The sequence below is a fragment of the Phyllobates terribilis genome, unplaced genomic scaffold (genome assembly GCF_046119375.1).
Source record: "Phyllobates terribilis strain yellow unplaced genomic scaffold, ASM4611937v1 Scaffold_4__5_contigs__length_816908805, whole genome shotgun sequence".
NCBI lineage: Eukaryota > Metazoa > Chordata > Amphibia > Anura > Dendrobatidae > Phyllobates > Phyllobates terribilis.
The window spans coordinates 605,167,909-605,191,009 of NW_027362764.1; the positions used below are offsets into that span (position 1 = coordinate 605,167,909).

The 23,101-nt window shown below is 43.2% G+C and overlaps 1 protein-coding gene across 1 annotated transcript in view; it reads right to left on the minus strand.

Annotated features, from left to right (window-relative positions):
• Window positions 1–4,198: 4,198 nt before the first annotated feature.
• PRKDC (protein kinase, DNA-activated, catalytic subunit) overlaps window positions 4,199–23,101 on the minus strand; it is a 427,433-nt gene continuing 408,530 nt past the window's right edge. The window contains exons 84-86 of the mRNA XM_073679277.1: window positions 11,121–11,309; window positions 8,015–8,154; window positions 4,199–5,168 (exon numbers count right to left, since the gene is read on the minus strand). Of these exons, the coding sequence (XP_073535378.1) occupies window positions 4,964–5,168; window positions 8,015–8,154; window positions 11,121–11,309 (534 nt within the window). The 3' untranslated portion in view covers window positions 4,199–4,963. The remainder of the gene's footprint in view (window positions 5,169–8,014; window positions 8,155–11,120; window positions 11,310–23,101) is intronic.

Sequence of the window (23,101 nt, forward strand, 5' to 3'; positions counted from 1 at the left end):
GTTCTCAATGGGGTTCAGATCATGTGAACAAGGGGGCCATGTCATTATTTTTTTCTTCTTTTAGACCTTTACTGGCCAGCCACGCTGTGGAGTAGTTGGATGCATGTGATGGAGCATTGTCCTGCATGAAAATCATGTTTTTCTTGAACGATACCGACTTCTTCCTGTACCACTGCTTGAAGAAGTTGTCTTCCAGAAACTGGCAGTAGGTCTGGGAGTTGAGCTTCACTCCATCCTCAACCCGAAAAGGTCCCACAAGTTAATCTTTGATGATACCAGCCCATACCAGTACCCCACCTCCACCTTGCTGGCGTCTGAGTCGGAGTGGAGCTCTCTGCCCTTTATAGATCCAGCCTCTGGCCCATCCATCTGGCCCATCAAGAGTCACGCTCATTTCATCAGTCCATAAATCCTTTGAAAAATCAGTCTTAAGATATTTCTTGACCCATTTTATTTTATGTTTCTTGTTCAAAGGTGGTCGTTTTTCAGCCTTCCTTACCTTGGCCATGTCCCTGAGTATCGCACACCTTGTGCTTTTTGATACTCCAGTAACGTTGCAGCTCTGAAATATGGCAAAACTGGTGGTGAATGGTATCTTGGCAGCTTCACGCTTGATTTTCCTCAATTCATAGGCAGTTATTTTGCGCCTTTTTTGGCCAACACGCTTCTTGCGACCCTGTTGGCTATTTGCCATGAAACGCTTGATTGTTCGGTGATCACGCTTCAAAAGTTTGGAAATTTCAAGACTGCTGCATCCCTCTGCAAGACATCCCACAATTTTGGACTTTTCTGAGCCAGTCAAACCTCTCTTCTGACCCATTTTGCCAAAGGAAAGGAAGTTGCCTAATAATTAAGCACACCTTACATAGGGTGTTGATGTCATTAGTCAACACCCCTCCTCATTACAGAGATGCACCTCACCAGATTTACTTAATTGGTAGTTGGCTCTCAAGCCTATGCAGCTTGGAGTAGGACAACATGTATAAAAAATATCAAAGTGATCAAAATACGCATTTGCCTAATAATTCCGCACGCGGTGTATAGACAGGTGTGTGCCTTTCCAAATCAAGTCCTATCAGTTTAATTAAACACAGCTGGACTCCAATGAAAGAGTAGAACCATCTCAAGGAGGATCACAAGGAAATGGACATCATGTGACTTAAATATGAGTGCCTGAGCCAAGGGTCTGAATACTTATGACCATGTGATATTTCAGTTTTTCTTTTTTAACCCTAGAACGCATACCTGGGGCCTCGCAGGCCCACCCTGTTAATTGTTTTCTATTTTCTGCAAGATTACTTTAGTTAGAACTTTGAAACAATAGGTATTCCTCAGGTATATAGTTGTTTGTCATTTTGTTTGAGTTATTCCATGTTATTTGCACACGGGCCTAAAAAGCGCCAGGTATGTGAAAAAGTAGATATTTATGGTCATGCGTTCTAGGGTTAATAAATTTGGAAAAATTTCTACATTTTTGGATTTTTTTCAGTGAAGATGGGGTGCAGAGTGTACATTAATGAGAAAAAAAATGAACTTTTTAGAATTTACCAAATGGCTTCAATGAAACAGAGTGAAAAATTTAAATGGGTCTGAATACTTTCCGTACCCACAGTACATTTTGGTATCGCCACGTCTGGAACAACCTGATCTATAAAAACTGTCATAACTATTTTATCCAGAAAGTAAAAACCTTGAAAAAAGTGTAACAATTATTTTTTTTTCATCATACAGCAAACAAAAAAGTGCAAAAAAAAAAAAACACGATTAAAAAGTCATATGTAAGTAGAAATAATATCCCTTAAAACGTCATCTTGTTTCGGAAAAAAACAAGTCCAGATACAGATCAGCCATCCTGTCAAAATAAGTCTACGCAAAACAATTTATTTTTCTATAAAATAGTTTTAGTGGGTAAAAAGCAGCAAAAGTTAAAAAAAATATATATCAATGTGGTATCGCTAGATCATACTGACCCGAAGAATAAATTAGTCTTATCACTTTTACGACATTGTGAACAGTTAAAAAAAAAAAAAAATTCCTGAATTGCTATTTCTTTGTTCATTCTGCCTCCCAAAAAGTGAAATAGAAAGTGGTCAAAAAATATTATATGCTCAAAAATGGTACTAATAAAAACTTCAACTCATCCTGTAAAAAATAAGCCCTCACATGACTCTGTCAGCAGCAAAGTAAAAAAAAAAAACCTATAGCCTTCATAATATGGTGATGCAAAAAAAATTTATTTTATAAAACAAAGTTTTTAGTGTGTGACAGTAGCAAAACCTAAAAAAACCTACACAAATATGGCATTGATGTAATTGTAATGACCCGAGGAATCAAGTAATCTAATCACTTAAACCGCATAGTGAACAGCTTAAAAATAACTAAAAACAATTCTTGAACTGCTATTGGTTTGTTCATTCTGCCTCCCAAAGATCGCAGTAGGTTCGGTGCACATTTATCCTGCGCTCTACGCTGAGTGCTTACACCAGAGTTTGTGTAAATCTCTGAAAAACGTGATTCAGAAGGAACCCCCAATATAAAATTCCCTATAATGAGGCAGATAGAGACACTTTGGACTCAGTCTGGCTTATGATCCGGCGGTGTCAGTCTTTCTATACATCTTTTTAGACATGCACAAAAGTGCGGTCAGCCACAGTTTTGTGCAACTTTTCAAAAGACGGACACTGCTGAACAGAGGCCAGAGTGAGTCCAGAGTATCTCAGTTGCCCCGCTAGTGAATGGATCCGTCAGGGGTTTCATCTGAATCACGTATTTCGGAGATGTAGATGGAAACCATGATGTAAGTGCTCAGCGTAGAGCGCAGGATAAATGTGAACTGATGCAGAATGTTCTGTACCCCAAAATGCTACCAATAAAATTGTTAACAACCCACAAAAAAAACAAGTCCCCACTCAGGTCCATTATCTGTTAATGGAAATATGGGGGCTTCCATGTTACTGGTAGCACAAAGGCTCTGGAAAAGCGCTATGGCGCCTCACCGTAAAAGACATGAATTCAAAAAACATCACAGAAAAGAAACCAGCCTTAGCAACACCAGGTCAGATTACCAATGCACTAGCAAGATGCAGCAGCCCTATGATAAAGGAGGTGGCAGCACAGGTGCAAAATACTGATGCGACAGCCACTCCCTACATGAATTGGCAGATATGTGATTGGCTGTGTAGTATTACAAATGCACACAGATGGTGCTTACATAGGATGCCAGTCACACAGATACGTGTGATGCAGAGTGTCTGTTTGCATCACACATACGGTCACATCAGTATTTCGCACCTGTGCTGCCCCCGCCTTTATCATGGGGGTCTGCTGCATCCTGCTAGTGAATTGGTAATCTGACCTGGTGTTGGTAAGGCTGGTTTATTTTCTGTGATGTTTTTTGAATTCATGTCCTTTTCTGTGAGGTATTTTTAATTTTAGAGTAGGGACTCACTAATATTTACCCTTGACGCAGGTTGCGAGCTTGCGTATTTTGGCCAAAATATCAACCAATAAATCATGAGGTAATCTTATACATTATTTTTCATCTTTTTATTGCACATTTTCCATTTTTAGCAGGATGCAGAAAAAGGCCCTTTAGTGTTGGTTGGGTGAATTGGGGCGTATGTCTAGTTTTCCCAGTGCTGCTGCATGTGAACGACAGGTGTTAACCCCACGTGTATACAGGGAGACACCAGTCAATCAGCAGCTGCAGTGCTAGGAAGTGTTGTCTGGAGACGGAGCAGGACTACTCTCATCGCCAGCTGCATCTTAAAAGTATACCATCCCTAAAAAAACTGAGCATTTCATAGAATAATACACCGTGTTGCAGTTGTGCAATCAGGCTGCGATTCATGTTGCCTGCAGTTTGCGCAGAAATGATTTACTGACAGGCTCCATTTCAAAGATCTTGATGCTGAATACCATCGGTCACCTTGTGGAATCCATGCCTTGATAGTTCAGAGCTGTTTAGTAACAAGGGAACTCTGAATACACAGGAGGAAATAAAAGAAGGCGGGTGGTTGGCTGGAGGGAGACTTTAGCAGTTTTGTATATTCTACCCCGTCTTTAAATTTACGTAGAAATGTAGACAACATAGCAGATCCATGCAATGCATGATGAAAATGGTGAATTTGAGATGACTTGTTCAGAGTAGTGGGATTAGAATTATTACCTTTCTACACTACAAAAACGACAATAGAGACAGTGTTAAGATTTTTTTTTATTTTTCAATAATCAAAAAATCGAATTATTGTATTTCATTTTAGTTTGAACTGGTATACCTTTAGAGAATAGTTGAATATGAAGGGTATGCTGTGGAGTACCTTATGAAGCGGAAACAATATAGTTAATTACTTAGGGTGTATTCACACTGTATTTTTGCATGCAGAAAACTCAGCAGAAACCACCATTTCTAAGTAAAATCAATTGCTGTTCATATTATATCTACAGGCTTTTGAACTTCTTTTAAACACATCACACTTGCAAAGTGATTGTTTTTCAGGTATTTTCCGCTTGGAAGAAACTCAATAAATTACAATGCGAGTCAATGTGATGACTAAAAAAATTCCCAGAAGATGCCCATGCGCTTTTCAATGTTTCTGCCTCAAGAAAAAAAACACTGCTGTTTTCTTCATTTTATTAGTATACATCAAAAAAGTGCAAAGAATGCCGTCAAAAACATACCAAAAAGCACTTTTTGAAAAACGGTCTCGGTTTTATAGGGCGGAAAAAGATGCAATGTGAACACACTTTTAAAAGTAGACATGCCTACAGCTTTTAAAAGATCAGATTGGGAAATGCTTATTTTCATTGGTTTCCTAAGATTTTTACCCTACACACTTATTCAGCAAAGATGGAGGTAAAAAATGTAGAGGAAACATTATCAAATGGATAATGCCGCTCCACCTTTAACTCCAATGACAAATTGCCGAATCTAGAACAGATTTGGTTTTCTGAAGCGACATCTTTACATCCAAGGTTCCCAACCTTTCCAGACTCTGCCAAGGATATTAGGGTCGGTAGCCTGATCAATAAGACATTTTACTTGCTTCTCCTCAGAAAGTCCATCATCAGGCTCTCTTGCCCGTGCATTATGCGTCTTATCGCCTTTTGCAACTTCACAAAATTTTTTATATGCATTACACTTGGCGTGTCCCAGACCCAGTTCCTCACTGAAATAAATAATGTAAATCTTTATTTTCTACAGTGGCAATTCTACAAATTTGAGTTATAGCCAACTTTAATACCATCTCATAAAAATAATGTATAACTAAAAACTATTAAAATTACATATGATGCTGCACCATACAGAGAAAAAGTACAGTAGTGTTCAAAATAATAGCAGTATATTAAAAAACATGAGGTAAGCACAAAATCTTTATACTAGTTTTGATTTCCATGCATTGGGAAAATTGCACACTGTTTTCTAATTCAAAACATGAAAAGAAATGTATATAATTTTTACATACTTTACAGAAAATAATGAACAACACATCAACAGAGCGCCTGTAATGTCTCCATTAAATGAGGCATAAATTAATAATTTTTTTTTTTTTTAAAAAAATATGTTTTTAGATTTAATTTCATAATAGAATCTTAAAATAAGCATAAGGTATCAAAAATCTAGCAATCAAGTAACAGCAGCTAAGTTATGTTTTTCTTCCCTGGTTAAATACAGTTATAAAGTTTAAAGTGCTCTTAAATATTGGAGAAAAAGATACTAAAAAATTGAAAGTGCCAGTGCTTATGTATCATATAGTATACTTACTCCTTATATTTAATAGCAGCAAAAAAACAAAGGATAGATAAATAATGGAAAGTGCAGATTGCGGATATGTATTAATATAGCATTTGTCAATCCCAGCGCACTATATCTGCAAATCCAAGTGTTGCACACAGGGAAGGAAGTTTAAATCAAAATTATCAATAGTCAGACATAGTTTTCACTTACTGCTAGCTTGAGGCCTGCTGCAACCCGGCCACCACCCCTGGGGTGAAAACTAAGTGACTAAGTGAAAACTATGTCTGACTATTGATAATTTTGATTTAAACTTCCTTCCCTGTGTGCAACACTTGGATTTGCAGATGTAGTGCGCTGGGATTGACTAGTGCAGGGGTCTCAAACACGCGGGCCGCATGTCCATGTCTGCAAGGTGGGGGACCTGGAGGGGAGACCATGTCTGCAATGTGGGGGACCTGGAGGAGAGACCATGTCTGCAAGGTGGAGGACCTGGAGGGGAGACCATGTCTGCAAGATGTGGGACCTGGAGGGGAGACCATGTCTGCAAGATGAGGACCAGTTCAAAAAGTGTATAGAAAATAAAATGGTATCACTAAAAAGTCACTTTGTCATGCAAATAATGCGGCCCCCCAAATTAAATGTTTTTCCGTGTGCGGCCCATATGCCCAGCTGAGTTTGAGACCCCTGGACTAATGCTATATTAAACATAGGCACTTGCACCTTCCATTGAGCATTTTTTTAATACATATCAGCACTCTGCACTTTCAATTATTTATCTATCCTTTGTTTTTTGATCGGAGTCTCGTGAATCGATTCGCTCTTTTCTAATTAGTTGTTTCCTTTTTCTTTTTCCTCTCACATATTTAATCATGTTTAATACTTTTCATCTTTATAAATATACATTTATTTTTCTCTAGTGAATTTTTGCTCTTTTGAATAGAAATTGATTTTGGAATATTGTGCTATATCCTATGCATTGTGTGTGTTGTATATGGGTATATCTGATAATCCTTGGTAATAAAATCATAATTATTGTCAGGAAACATGGGCCCTTTAATGAGCTTTATGTGAGCAATTTGTAGTATGGAGATAATATTTTTTTGGTGGTCGTCTAGGATTTTAGAGGTATGTTTTATTTGTAGCGTATTACCTTCATATGAAATATTCTAAGTTTTGTTCATCCTTGCTGCACTCCTTTATACATACCTAACAGAGGTGATCATCTTTTGTTAAATGTTAGTAATACTGTTATAGTGATATCTGAATAAAGGTGTTGTGTAGCTAATATTATAGTAGCGGTGAGGGATAAATACTATTTTAGGTAACTGAGATTCTGCATGACCAGTTTGCCCTAGAGGAGTCAGAAAGCCAAAACCCAGAGTTGGCCAGGAGATTGGCACACTATGTGTCTATGTGCCTTTTCTATATATGAAGTTTGTGAGTACAATAAACTGATTTTATATATAAACTCCATTTAGAACTAAAGAATGTCTGAGCAGTAATATTGGATTTACTTTAGGTTCTCCCTTCATATTTCCCATTGCCTAAGAATACAGTCCTGGATTTGGCTCAGAAATTGCATCAGAAGCTGCAGTGAATACAGAAGATATCATTTTGTTCACTATCTTGTGTTTTAGGCTGTGTGCCCACGTAGCGTTTTTCAAGCGTATATGCTGCGGTCAAAAATCCGCAGCATGTTCATTAATTTTGCGGAAGCGCAGCGGAATCAATGTGCGGATGGTACCCAAGTCTGGATGAGAGGAGACTCTCATCCAGACCTGGGTACCAAAGAACCTGTAAAAAAAAGAATAAAATAAAGTTTATACTTATCTTCTGATGTTTTCCCTCCGTCGCGCTGTTGTCTGAAGGACCTGCCACGTCATTGAGTCATGTGACCCACCACATGACTCAATGACGTCACCGCAGGTCCTGCACACAACAGCGTGAGCCGCTCAAGACTCCGGACGGGGCAGAGAATGCATCGGAAGGTGAGTATAAAGTTTATTTTTTTATTTTTTACCATTCTGAACAAGTTGTCAAGCACTTTTCCAAGTGATGCTTGGAGAAGTGCTTGATAACCCGCATGCGGAAATGCATGCAAAGACGCCTCACAAACGCTTCTACCTGGCGGGAAAACCGCATGTAATATCCGCATGCGATTTTCCCGCCAGGGAGAAGCGTAAAAAATATGCTTCAGGTCCGCAACGTGGGCACATAGCCTTAGGCTACAAAAATTAGAAGACAAGTGTAAAGAGGATGCATTTTATGAATACTCACCATGTGATTGCTGCAGGATTTGCACCAGCTAACTTTCGTTTGGCACAATTGATTTTCTGTGCAGGATACCAGTCCTCAGACGAAGTATTTATGTCTTTTACCCAGTCTCCTCCCTTTTTCAATTGTTTTGCCTCGAAATTCTACAGAACAATTTAATATTAATGAGCACATAATAAGCAAGTTTATATTTTGAACAAATATTTTTGGAAACAATGTAATGCAAAGTAATTCATATCAGACATGAATATGGCAGCAGACAGTATTTCTAAAACTATTATATGCCATTGTCCTGGACAGCTCAGGTGGCTCTGTTATCTATGCTTCCGGGTCCAATTAAAATGACGAGGTGCAGTAGTCTCCATTTACTTCTCACTACTAGAATGATTATACCTAGAGCAGGGATGTCAAATTTAAACACACAGAGGGCCAAAATGAAAAACTTGGACAAAGTCGTGGGCCAACCAGTATAATGGGCCCCACATAGTCCTCCGTAAAGAATAATGGGCCCACATAGTCCTCCATACAGAAGAATGGCCCTACATAGGGGTGATGATTCTGGTGTCGAGGGCCAAATAAAACTGCCCACGGGCCGGAGTTTGACATGTGTGACCTAGAGAAATCTGACACTATCCCCTCCTGACTCTTCTAGGTGATGAATCAAATTGACAGAACAGAACATATGGTCTCTTATAAATCAGCAAAATTGGGTAGCCTAGTGATGTCTTTGGAATTGATTTACATGAGTCAACCCAATATGGTCTTAGCTGACTTCTCGTACCCTTATAACAAGGGATGTTGATAGTTTCCCCCCTTAACTCCTCTGAGGTGTGTGCTTTTCTCCTATTCCCTACAAATACTCTCTCTCTGCTGGTTGATCGCCTTTATATTGGAGGCCTTCACTTGGCACAATCCTTTGTGTCCTAATTTGTCAACACTGGGTGCATTCTTTTTGAGAGTTACTCCCCCAACAGCTTTTCTCTAAAGTTTCTGACTTTTCTAATTCAGGGCTGTGGAGTGGGAGTCGGTATAAAATGGACCGACTCAGACTCCTAAAATATATAATAAATTGGGTACAGTAGTTCAATGTAGTTTGCGGGGAATATTTTTTCATAAAAATTTGTGAACATTATGAAATGTCCTATAAATGTCTGTCCTATTCCTGATCTAAGGATCTAGACTTTTAGCTGAGATGAATCTGTGCTACAGTAAATTTATCACTTAAACATGAGCCGTGTATGAGGGAGGTGGAGTTGGTGTCATGGAAATTAAGGAGTCGGAGGTTTGGCTTACCGACTCCACAGCCCTGTTTTCTATACATTTTTTTGTTTCCATTTTTCTGCAGTAATAAAACTCCAAATCATCATACTTTTAATTTGTACTTCTGCTTTAATCCTGGAATATACATTTGCACAATTTAAGCTAAGATTGTAGTCAGATATTCTAGATGATAAGTCAGTGGAGTTGAAGTAAACTTTGATTAAAAATCCATTCAAGCTACTTAACCCCTTCACGACCTTGGGATTTTAATTTTTGTGTTTTCATTTTTAGCTCCCCTTCTTCCCAGAGCCATAACCTTTTTTATTTTTCCATTAATATGCTCATGTGAGGGCTTGTTTTTTGCAGGACGAGTTGTACTTTTGAACATCACCATTGATTTTACCATATAGTGTACTGGAAAATGCGAAAAAAAAATTCCAAGTGCGGTGAAAATGCAAAAAAATTGCAATTGTACAATTGTTTTTTTTATTTATCATGTTCACTAAATGCTAACTGACCTGCCATTATGATTTTCCAGGTCATTACAAGTTTGCAGATACCAAAAATGTATAGTTTCTTTTTTATTTAAGTAGTGAAAAAAAATCCAATGTATGTAACAAAAAAAAAAAGCGCCATTTATCTGGGGCTGGGTGAGAGCTTATTTTTTGCCTGCTGAGATGATGTTTTTATTGATACCAGTTTGTTAGATACAATGTTTTAATTGTTTTAATTGCCTGTTGTTGCATTTTATTGCAATGTTGCGGCGACCAAAAAAACGTAATTCTGTCACTTTGATTTTTTTTCTCATTACGACTTTATAGATCGGATTTAGTTCATATTTTGATAGATCAGGCAATTCTGAAAGCAGCGATACCAAACGTGTATTTTTTTTATTGTTTTATTTGGAATGGGGAAAAGGGGGGGTGACTTGAACATATTTATTTTTTAAAAAACATTTTTTTTCTACTTTTTATTTGCTTCAATAGTCCCCTTAGGAGACTTGAAGCTGCGATCATCTGGTCGCTTGTGCTACATATAGCTTAAGCCCTGCTATGTGTAGCAAAAATCATCTCCTATGAACTCGTTCATAGGAGATCTGCAGTGACAAGCATGGGGGTCATCTGCAGACCCCCAGTTGTCATGCCAACTCATCGGCGTCCTGTGATCATGTTATAGGGGTGCAGATGAGCGTAATTTGTGACGCGCTTCAGGTGTGATCGTGTTAAATGCCGCTGTCAGAGATTAACCCCTTCACGCTGTCATGAAGGGGTTAAGGGCAATGTGTTATTCCTAATTAAACTATTGTGTAAATCAGGTTTTTCAGTTAAAGTGTAACCGCCTTTTCATTTTTTTTTAAATGTAAGAATAGTACATAGAAAATAAAAAACATTGTACTATACAGTACTGTGCAAAAGGTTTTGGCTGGTGTGGGAAAATGCTCTCAAAAATAGAAGTGTTAAAAATAAACTGGTATCAATTAATAAAATGCTAAGTGAGTGAACAAAATAAAAATCTAAATCAAATCAGTACTCGGCAGGGAGGTTGTTCCAAACATCTTGGAGACCTAAAAAAAAAATTAAACTAAAATAAACTATTAACGCTTCTATTTTTGAAGTGCTTTCTTTGAAGCACTTTTTTCAAACCTGCTTAAACCTTCTGCACAGTATTGAATCTTATTAGAGAAATCCACTTCTTTCTCCTCGTGGACTGATCAATTCATTATTTAAATTCTCAATTAACAGGGAAAACCTGTCTTTAGTGAAACTGATTCTTCTATTATGGAGATAGATGATAGTTGGTGTTCAGAAAGTTCTATGGAGAACTGTATCCATCATTTCAAAATTATTACCTTCCAGTCCAGTGAAGGCTCCTTTACAAAGACATCCATTGTACTAATGAGGAGGTCAGGGTTTGTTCGATAGGCCCGTAGAGCATGTACCATCACAGAATCAAATAAGCCAGTTTCTTTCATGGGCAACATTAGATTTATTATCTGACGCGTCAGACGGAAAGGCATCAGTTCAGGCACAGGTAAAAACTTAGGGAAATGTGAAAGAATTAGAGAAATTACTATTTCAAAACCTACAAATACTGGGGTGCTCTGCAGAAAAATCTGAACAACAGGACAAATAATAAACTAGCTTTAGTAATTATACAAATAAGACATTTTATACACAGAAGCGGAAAAGGTTGTGGAAAGAACATTCTGTAAATCACTAAATATTATGACACATTTATCATTAAGTTTTCTAAGAACACTTTACAGAAAAAGTTGACTTCTTATTTGCTGCATATTTTTCGGACTATAAGACGCACTTAGGTTTTAGAGGAGGAAAATAGAAAAAAATTAAGCAAAAAATGTGGTCATGATGCCCTGTTATGGGGGAGGGGGTCTGCTGCGGACACTGTTATAGGGGTAATGTCCCCCAATTCTCTTAATATCCTCCATCCTGGTATATATGGCACCTCCTTCCTGTTATACGTGGCCCCCATCCCCATCCTGGAATGCATGGCACCCCTCATCCCGATCCTAATATGCATGGCACCCCTCATCCCCATCCTGGTATGCATGGCACCCCAATCCACCATCCTGGTATGCATGGCACCCTTCATCCCCATCCTGGTATGCATGGCACCCCTCATCCCCATCCTGGTATGTATGGCACCCCTGATCCTGGTTGCATGGCACCCCTCATCCCGGTTGCATGGCCCCCCTCATCCCCATCCTGATATGCATGGCACCCCAATCCACCATCCTGGTATGCATGGCACCCCTCATCCTGATCCTGGTATGCATGGCACCCCCTGATCCCCATCCTGGTATGCATGGCACCTCATCCTGGCATGCATGCATGGCATCTCTCATCCTGGTATGCATGGCACCCCTCACCTTGGTATGCATGGCACCCCAATCCACCATCTTGGTATGCATGGCACCCCTCATCCCCATCCTGGTATGCATGGCACCCCTCATACTCATCCTGGTATGCATGGCACCCCTGATCCCCATCCTGGTATGCATCGCACCCCTCATCTTGGTATGCATGGCACCCCTCATCCCCATATCCTGGTATGCATGGCACCCCCTGATCCCCATATCCTGGTATGCATGGCACCCCCTGATCCCCATCCTGGTATGCATGGCACCTCTCATCCTGGTATGCATGCCCCCCCTCATCCCTCTTGCTGGTATGCATGGCCACCCTCATCCCTTTTCCTGGTATGTATGCCCCCCCTCATCCTGATATGCTTGGCACCCCCCTTCCCATACTGCATACAAAAAAAATAAACACTTATACTCACCTTTCTTCCCTGTGTTCCAGCGCTGTGTCCTGCTCTGCTGCCAGCTGATCTCTCAGTGTGAGCCGCGCATGGCGTCACCGCCATGTGCCCTCACACTGTGAGATGCTGTGCCGGAAGAGTCACTGCTCCCCACGCCGGGACTGTGCGTGGGGAGGAGCAGTGACCATTCATTCTCCCTAATAGTGCTCACACTGTACTGCAGCGTGGCTCCTGCTGCGGCCGGCGGTCTGTGTGCCCTCTATTAAAATGCATGAATATTCCCTACAACCCATGGGAGTGGGTTGTAGTGAATATTCATGGACTTTAATAGCGGGCACACTGACCGCCGGCCGCTGCAGAAGCCACGCTGCGGTACAGTGTGAGCGCTATTAAAGAAAATGAATATTCACTGCTCTCCACGCCCATGGGCGTGGGGAGCAGTGAATATTCATTTTCTTTAGTAGCGGGCACAGTGTAGGCTGCAGCAGGTGGCTCCTGCCTCCTGTGCCCGCTCCTCCACACCACCAACATCCACCATGTATAGTCCAAAATTTTGGAGGAAATAAGTACGATATATATATATATATATATACACACGCACACACAGAATATAGAGTCAAATAATAGAGCACATGGAAATAGTCTACACATCTTTGTTAAAATGCCAGGTTTTTGTCATGTAAACAAAAATCACACCATGAAGAATAATTTCCGAGCTTTTACCCCCATTAATTTCACCCATAATCTGTACAATTCAATTGAAAAAACATACTGAAATCTTCATGTCAACCTACAGATTTTAAACTGGATGCAGGTATCGGCTCTGGCTGGGTTATTTCAAAACTTTTATCTTCTGGTGAAGCAATTATTTTGTTGATTTAGAGCAGGGTTGGGGAACCATTTTTATGCCAAGGGCCATTTGGATATTTATATCATCCTTCAGAGGCTATACCAAATTATCAATTTGAAAGTAACCCTGCTATATTTGATCAAACATTTAATTAACTCACCCCTAATATGAAGGCTGGGTGCAGCTGTGATGTTAGGTGGTATGGATGATGTTACTACTCGGAACTGCGTTTCCAGATTTGCATCGGTCTGGAGCGCAGTCATCTTTTTGTGCTGAAAAGTTTTGTAAATAACTCGCAGCAGTAAGTCGTACCGAACACAAATGTATATTACACTGCAGGTCTCCTCACAGTGGCAAATTCATCACTGCTCATGTTACATTTATAGAACCCAAGCAGTGGGAGATCTGCAGTATACATCACATAGGATACACTGAGACTGCTGTATATACATCACATATGAAACATTGGGCCTGAAATATAACACATCAAAGAAGACACTGAGACTGTTGTATACTCATCACTTCGGGCTGAAGTATATACATAACAGGAGAGACGGGGCTGCGGTATAAACACATCACAGGAGAGACGGGGCTGCGGTATAAACACATCACAGGAGACACGGGGCTGCGGTATAAACACATCACAGGAGAGACGGGGCTGCGGTATAAACACATCACAGGAGACCCGGGGCTGCGACATATACGCATCACAGGAGACCCGGGGCTGCGACATATATGCATCACAGGAGACACGGGGCTGCGGTATAAACACATCACAGGAGACACGGGGCTGCGGTATAAACACATCACAGGAGAGACGGGGCTGCGGTATAAACACATCACAGGAGAGACGGGGCTGCGGTATAAACACATCACAGGAGACACGGGGCTGCGGTATAAACACATCACAGGAGACACGGGGCTGCGGTATAAACACATCACAGGAGAGACGGGGCTGCGGTATAAACACATCACGGGAGACAGGGCTGCGGTATATACACATCACAGGAGACACGGGGCTGCGGTATATACACATCACGGGAGACAGGGCTGCGGTATATACACATCACAGGAGACACGGGGCTGCGGTATAAACACATCACGGGAGACAGGGCTGCGGTATATACACATCACAGGAGACACGGGGCTGCGGTATATACACATCACGGGAGACACAAGGCTGCGGTATATACACACCCCGGGAGACACGGGGCTGCGACATATACGCATCACAGGAGACCCGGGGCTGCGACATATACGCATCACAGGAGACCCGGGGCTGCGACATATACGCATCACAGGAGACCCGGGGCTGCGACATATACGCATCACAGGAGACCCGGGGCTGCGACATATACGCATCACAGGAGACCCGGGGCTGCGACATATATGCATCACAGGAGACACGGGGCTGCGGTATAAACACATCACAGGAGACACGGGGCTGCGGTATAAACACATCACAGGAGACACGGGGCTGCGATATAAACACATCACAGGAGACACGGGGCTGCGGTATAAACACATCACAGGAGACACGGGGCTGCGATATAAACACATCACAGGAGACACGGGGCTGCGGTATAAACACATCACAGGAGACACGGGGCTGCGATATAAACACATCACAGGAGACACGGGGCTGCGGTATATACACATCACAGGAGACCCGGGGCTGCGGTATATACGCATCACAGGAGACCCGGGGCTGCGACATATACGCATCACAGGAGACCCGGGGCTGCGACATATACGCATCACAGGAGACCCGGGGCTGCGGTATAAACACATCACAGGAGACACGGGGCTGCGGTATAAACACATCACAGGAGACCCGGGGCTGCGACATATACGCATCACAGGAGACCCGGGGCTGCGACATATACGCATCACAGGAGACCCGGGGCTGCGACATATACGCATCACAGGAGACCCGGGGCTGCGACATATACGCATCACAGGAGACCCGGGGCTGCGACATATACGCATCACAGGAGACCCGGGGCTGCGACATATACGCATCACAGGAGACCCGGGGCTGCGACATATATGCATCACAGGAGACACGGGGCTGCGGTATAAACACATCACAGGAGACACGGGGCTGCGGTATAAACACATCACAGGAGACACGGGGCTGCGATATAAACACATCACAGGAGACACGGGGCTGCGGTATAAACACATCACAGGAGACACGGGGCTGCGATATAAACACATCACAGGAGACACGGGGCTGCGGTATAAACACATCACAGGAGACACGGGGCTGCGATATAAACACATCACAGGAGACCCGGGGCTGCGGTATATACGCATCACAGGAGACCCGGGGCTGCGGTATATACGCATCACAGGAGACCCGGGGCTGCGACATATACGCATCACAGGAGACCCGGGGCTGCGACATATACGCATCACAGGAGACCCGGGGCTGCGGTATAAACACATCACAGGAGACACGGGGCTGCGGTATAAACGCATCACAGGAGACCCGGGGCTGCGACATATACGCATCACAGGAGACCCGGGGCTGCGACATATACGCATCACAGGAGACATGGGGCTGCGATATAAACGCATCACAGGAGACACGGGGCTGCGGTATAAACACATCACAGGAGACACGGGGCTGCGGTATAAACACATCACAGGAGACACGGGGCTGCGGTATAAACTCATCACAGGAGACAAGGGGCTGTGACATATACACATCACAGGAGACACGGGGCTGCGATAAATACATCACAGAAGAAACAAGGCTGCGGTATATACATCACAGGAGAAATGGGGCTGCTCCTTTCTTCTTCTGTGGGACATGAGCGCATCGTGTACAAACTCTTCCCACAAAGTATGTCCTGGCAGTGGCCAGCGCGAGGACATAATCTTTCATTGCATGTGCTGCAGTGTTCAGTAGTGAATGCTGCGTGCACGTGCATGCAGAGTAGGTAGAAATTAAAGGGCCGGAGGTTGTCAATAAGCAGCCAGAGCGCTGCGGACCCCGGTATCAGCCCGGACATCGCAGAAAAGGTCATAGTTTATGGCCTGCGGTTCCCCACCCCTGATTTAGAGGTATGCTTAGGGTTCTAGTTAAGTTGAAAGGTGGAATTAGTTTTTTTTAGCAGGGGCCTGAAAGTTTTCTTGCAAAATTTATATAAACACACGTGGTCAAAATTGTTGGTACCCCTCATTTAACCCCTTTATAGCCTAGGGCATATTAGTACACCATAGGCCACCACCCCCAGTTCAGCACGGGCTCCGGCACTGATTCTTACAGCTGACATGTGCCCGTAACAGCCGCGGGTGGAATCGCGATCCACCTGCGGATGTTAACCAGTTAAACGCCACTGTCAATCTCTGACAGCTGCATTTAAGAGTGCCGCGCCGGAAGCGCGGCCTTAGCCCCGCCTATCAGTGACACAGTCACGTGATCGCGGGTCACTGATGGGTGGGCATGGCAACCCGGGGTCTGCAGCAGACCCCTGTGGTTGTCATGTCTTGCTAGCTACGAGCGCCACCTAGTGGTCGGCGCTCATAGCACAGGAGCATTTCTCCTGCATACAGGCGACCTGCTCGTCGCCTGTATGCAGTAGAAACGATCAGGAAACTGCAGCTTCTAGTCTCCTATGGAGACTATTGAAGCATGCAGAAAGTGTAAAAAAAATGGTTTTAAAAATATAAAAAAATATATAAAAGTTTAAATCACCCCCCTTTCACCCCATTCAAATTAGAATAAAAAAAGAATCACCACATACACATATTTGGTATCGCCGCGTTCAGAATCGCCCGATCTATAAATATAAAAAAAAGAATCCGATTGGTAAACGGCGTAACGAGAAAAAAATTCTAAACGCCAGAATTACGTTTTTTGGTCGTCGCAACATTACAATAAAATTCAATAACGGGCGATCAAAACATCGGATTTATCCCAAAATGGTATCAATATAAACGTCAGCTCGGCGCGCAAAAAATAAGCCCTCACCCGGCCCCAGATCACAAATAATGGAGACGCTACGAGTCTTGGAAAATGCCTTTTTTTTTTTTTTCTTAGCAATATTTGAATTTTTTTTTTACCACTTAAATAAAAAATAACCTATACATGTTTGGTGTCTATGAACTCATAATGACCTGGAGAATAATAATGGCAGGTCAGTTTTAGCATTCAGTGAACGTGGTAAAAAAACAACAACTGTGGAATTGCATTTCTTTGGGCAATTTCACCGCACTTGGAATTTTTTTCCCGTTTTCCAGTACACGATATGGTAAAACCAGTGATGGCGTTTAAAAGTACAACTCGTCCTGCAAAAAAATAAGCCCTCACATGGCCATATTGACCGAAAAATAAAAAGGCTATGGCACTGGGAAGAAGGGGAGCAAAAAACGAAAACGCAAAGATCCAAGGTCCTTAAGGGGTTAATGAAAGAAAAACCCACAATGGTCACAGAAATAACTTTAATCTGACAGAAGTAATAATAAATTAAAAATCTTTGAAAATGAACAAATGAAAGTCAGACATTGCTTTTCAACCCTGCTTCCACTGAATTTAAAAAAAAAATTGAACTCATGAAATAGGCCTGGACAGAAATGATGGTACTCGTAACTTAATATTTTGTTGAACAACCTTTTGAGGCAATCACTGCAATCAAACGATTCCTGTAACTGTCAATGAGACTTCGGCACCTCTCGACAGGTATTTTGCTCCAGTTGTCTCATGTTTGAAGGTTGCCTTTTCCAGACGGCATGTTTCAGCTTTTTCCAAAAATGCTTCATAGGATTTAGGTCAGGTCTCATAGAAGGCCACTTCAGAATAGTCCAGTGTTTTCCTCTTAGCCATTCTTGGGTGCTTTTAGCTGTGTGTTTTGGGTCATTATCCTGTTGCAAGACCCATGACCTGCGACTGAGACCAAGCTTTCTGACACTGGGCAGCACATTTCTCGCTAGAATCCTTTGATAGTCTTGAGATTTCATTGTACCCTGCACAGATTCAAGACACCCTGTGTCAGATGCAGCAAAGCAGCCCAGAACATAACAGAGCCTCCTCCATGTTTCACAGTATGGACAGTGTTCTTTTCTTGATAAGCTTCATTTTTCCATCTGTGAACATAGAGCTCATGTGCCTTGCCAAAAACTTCCATTTTTGTCTCATCTGTCCATAGGACATTCTCCCAGAAGCTTTGTGGCTTGTCAACATGTAGTTTGGCAAATTCCAGTCTGGCTTTTTTATGATTTTTTTTCAACAATGGTGTTCTCCTTGGTCATCTCCCATGAAGTCCACTTTGGATCAAGCAACAACAGATAGTGCGATATGACACTGATGTTCCTTGAGCTTGAAGTTCACCTTCAATCTCTTTAGAAGTTATCCTGGGCTCTTTTGTTACCATTCGTATTATCCGTCTCTTTGATTTGTCATCAATTTTCCTCCTGTGGCCATGTCCAGGGAGGTTGGCTACAGTCCCATGGATCTTAAATTTCAGAATAATATGTGCAACTATAGTCAGAGGAATATCAAGCTGCTTGGAGATGGTCTTATAACCTTTACCTTTAACATGCTTGTCTATAATTTTCTGTCTAATCTCCTGAGACAACTCTTTCCTTTGCTTCCTCTATTCCATGTTGAGTGTGGTACACAACATGTCACAAAACAGCACAGTGCGTATCTGTATATCTATATACAGGCCTATTGACTAATTACCAGATTGTAGACACCTGTGATGCTAATTAGTGTTGAGCGAGCACTAAAATGCTCGGGTGCTCGAAGCTCGGGCCGAGCTCACCGTGATACTCGGGTGCTCGACCCAAGCAACGAGCCCAATGTTAGTCTATGGGAGACCCGAGCATTTTTGCGGCGGTATGTAGAAAGCCTAAAAAGTGCCCAAAACGATAGTGACAGTGTTCAAATGACATGGGGACAGCGTGGGAATCACCCCAGGAAGCATTTCTGACCCCCGGGTCACTGCTGTCAACAACGTGGTCAGAGGTATTAAACCACTTTTACAGGCTTACAATAAAACGTTCAAAAACGAAACTGAAACGGTTTTCCTGTGAAATATGTTAAGGAACTTACTTTCCAGGGTAAAGACTTGTTTCTAAGGTAAAATAAATAACCAAAAACAAAAATACTCCTCCACACCTTGGGCTATGTTCACAAGTAGCATTTTTTATGCGTTTTTGCACTTTTGTATTGCTTTTAACCGTGACAAATGCATTCACCGGGAAATGTCATTTTAACATTTTACAATCTTATCTGGCCAAGTGCTGTGTGACACATGCATACAGTGCTGAAAAGGCATGAGAACAGCATGGGGAAGACCCCTGGAAGCATCTCTGACACCCAGGTCACTGCCTAAAAGTGTGACCATCAGAAGTGATCCTTGCTGCATCAGAATATGCAGACTTGCAACTATCCCCGTGCAAGTCCTTGTCCCAGGGTAGTGTTCAATTGTACCTCCCCCATTCCTTGCAATGCAAGCACAAGTATGCAGCCTGCCACCCACCCACCCCCAGGCTGCAATTCCATACTGCTAGCTTGCTTGCACTTGAAAGTGGGCCTTTTAGGCATGTGGAGGCAGATGCCGGCCACCATGTCATGCTGCGTCGGCGGCCTGGTATCCATACTCATCCCCAGCTGCCCGGCGGCCGGGTGTCTACGCTCGGTCCCCAGCCGCCCTGCGGCCGGGTGTCCACACACGGTCCCCAGCCGCCTGGGGGCGGCCGGGTGTCCATAAACGGTCCCCAGCCGCCCCTATTTCTCCTGTGAACTTCCCCCACACTTTTCTTAGCCTGGCCTGCTTTAGGGCAGCATTGGACGAGCCCACCAGAGAACCAGACTCCTCCGGTGGGCCCTGGCTTCTCCATCAGGGGAGATGAGAGTGCCAAGGTGAGGAGCATGATGATGATGATAGAAGTTAGCATCTGCGATGTTTTCTTGGAATGAAAGCGCATGTATTATAGTAGCAGCTAGGCCTGAGGTGGTCAGCGTTTTAGCACATATCCTACCTCCTCCGAGGATTGCTGGATGTTTTCCTGCTACTATCCCAGTTCTATGACTCCCGTTAAAACAAAGCTTCAGGTGATGAATGATGGATGAGGTGGTGGCAAAGGAGAAAGAGCAGGAGGAACAGGGACCATTCACATTAATATCAGGCCAGTCAACCACACATGTCTTGTAGGATAGGTTTCTGTACCAAAAGGAGCGGTTCGGCTACACAGTTATAGGGCATACAGTGAGTGCAATGTCTACCAAAAATTTCGAGGCACTCCAATGCCCCTTGGAAGTGACATGGAGGTCAGAGGGCCTTAACTAAACCGTTTTTTCCATTTATAGCAACTGGGTCTCCTGTGCACTGTTGGCCTAAGCAGTGAATGGAAGGCTTTCCAAATATTATGAGGAACTGCAATGCCCCTTGAAACAGACGTGGATTACAGCATACTAAAAACCTTCTACCCATTATTGGGGAGTGGGTATCCCTTAGTGTTCGCCTATCCATTGAAAAGCAAAAGCTGACTAAAATTAGGAGGAAATGCAATGCCCGTTGGAAGAGTCGTGGAGGTTAGAGTTAATTAAAAACAACATTTCAATGCCCCTTGGAAGAGCTGTGGAGTTCAGAGTGGTTTAACAAGACGGTTTTAATGCCCCTTGGTAAAGTGGTAGAGGTCGCAGTAGCTTAACAAGACGGTTTTAATGCCCCTTGGAAGAGACGTGGAGGTCGCAGTAGCTTAACAAGACGGTTTTAATGCCCCTTGGAAAAGTGGTGGAGGTCGCAGTAGCTTAACAAGACTGTTTTAATGCCCCCTGGAAGAGACGTGGAGGTCAGAGTGGTTTAACAAGACTGTTTTAATGCCCCTTGGAAGAGTGGTGGAGGTCACAGTAGCTTAATAAGACAGTTTTAATCCCCCTTGGAAGAGACATGGAGGTCAGAGTGGTTTAACAAGATGGTTTTAATGCCCCTTGGAAGAGTGGTGGAGCTCGCAGTAGCTTAACAAGATGGTTTTAATGCCCCTTGGAAAAGTGGTGGAGGTCGCAGTAGCTTAACAAGACTGTTTTAGTGCCCCTTGGAATAGACGTGGAGGTCGCAGTAGCTTAACAAGACGGTTTTAATGCCCCTTGGAAGAGTGGTGGAGGTCACAGTAATTTAACAAGACGGTTTTAATGCCCCTTACAAGAGCCATGCAGTACAGCATATTAAAAAACATTATTCCCATTATTGGGGAGTGGGTCTCCCATAGTCATTGCCTATGCCTTCCAAGCAAAAGCAGCCAAAAATTAGGATGGAGGAACTTGCAATGCTGGCAACACGGACCACGGTCACCCTGGTGGTATAGTGGTGGTGGAGGCTGAGGATAAGGAGAAGAGCAAAAAACAGCCGAAATGAGGAAGCGTATACCCATGTGTGGGTGTGAAGCGGTTCATGGGAATACACCTCCCGAAATAACACAGTGGATTTGACTTTATGTTACTCTGCTGTCATTTGGTGGTGATGAGAAGTCTGGCCCAATCCAGCCCTTGTTCATTTTGATAAGGGTCAGCTTGTCAGCATTGTCAGTTGACAGGCGAGTGCGCTTATCTGTTATAATTCCCCCAGCGGCACTAAAAACACGCTCCGATAACAAGCTAGCGGCAGGGCAGGCCAGGACCTCCAAGGCATACAGAGCGAGTTCATTCCAAGTGTCCAGCTTGGATACCCAATAATTAAAAGGCACAGAGGAATCACGGAGGACGCTGGTACGGTCGGCAAGGTACTCCCTCACCATCATTTGAAACTTTCCACTCTTTGTGAGAGTACCCCGCGCCTCAGGGCCTGTAAGCTGGGCGGGTCTCATAAAACTGTCCAAGAACGTTGACAGTGTTCCCCTGCCTCTGCTGGATTGGAGTTGCGTCTCTCTCGCCTGTACGGCTTGGTTGGTCAACGAACTGTGACCTCTGCCGCTAGCGTGTTCAAATGGGAATTTTTTTTTAACAGTTCTGCAGCAAGGGCCTTCTGGTACTGCCACATTTTTGTAGACCTCTCCACCTCAGGAATAAGAGTGAAAGTTCTCCTTGTAGCGGGGATCTAAAAGTGTCACCAACCAGTAATGACTGTCAACCAACATTTTGACAACGCGGGGTCACTGTTAAGGCAGCGTAACAAAGTCAGCCATGCGTGCCAGACTGGTAATGGGCAAGACTTCAGTGTCCTCACCAAGATGGCGACTGACCATGCTCTCCTCCTCCTCCTCCCCCCTGTCCTCAGGCCACCCACGCTGAACCGACGGTATGACAGTTGTACAGGTACTACCGTCTACAGCGCATGATACCAGCTCCTGTTCTTCCTCCTCCTCCTCTCCCTCATTGTCCCCCAATGCACATTGGGATGAGATGAGGCTGGGCCGTGTGTAATCGCCCGCTATGGCTTCTTGCTCCATCTCATCATACTCTGGCTGCAATGCCTCCTCTTTAATTCTCTGCAGAGCGCGTTGCAAAAGACAGACAAGTGGAATGCTGACGCTATTTATGGCGTCATCGCCACTCACCATCTTGCTGGACTCCTCAAAGTTTGTCAAGATGGTACATATGTCAGACATCCAGGTCCGCTCCTGAGGTCTTATGTGTGGAGTCTGACCTGAATATCGACGGCCTTGTTGCAGCTAGTACTCCACAACTGCTCTCTTCTGCTCACAAATCCTTTGCAACATGTGGAGGGTAGAGTTCGAACGTGTGG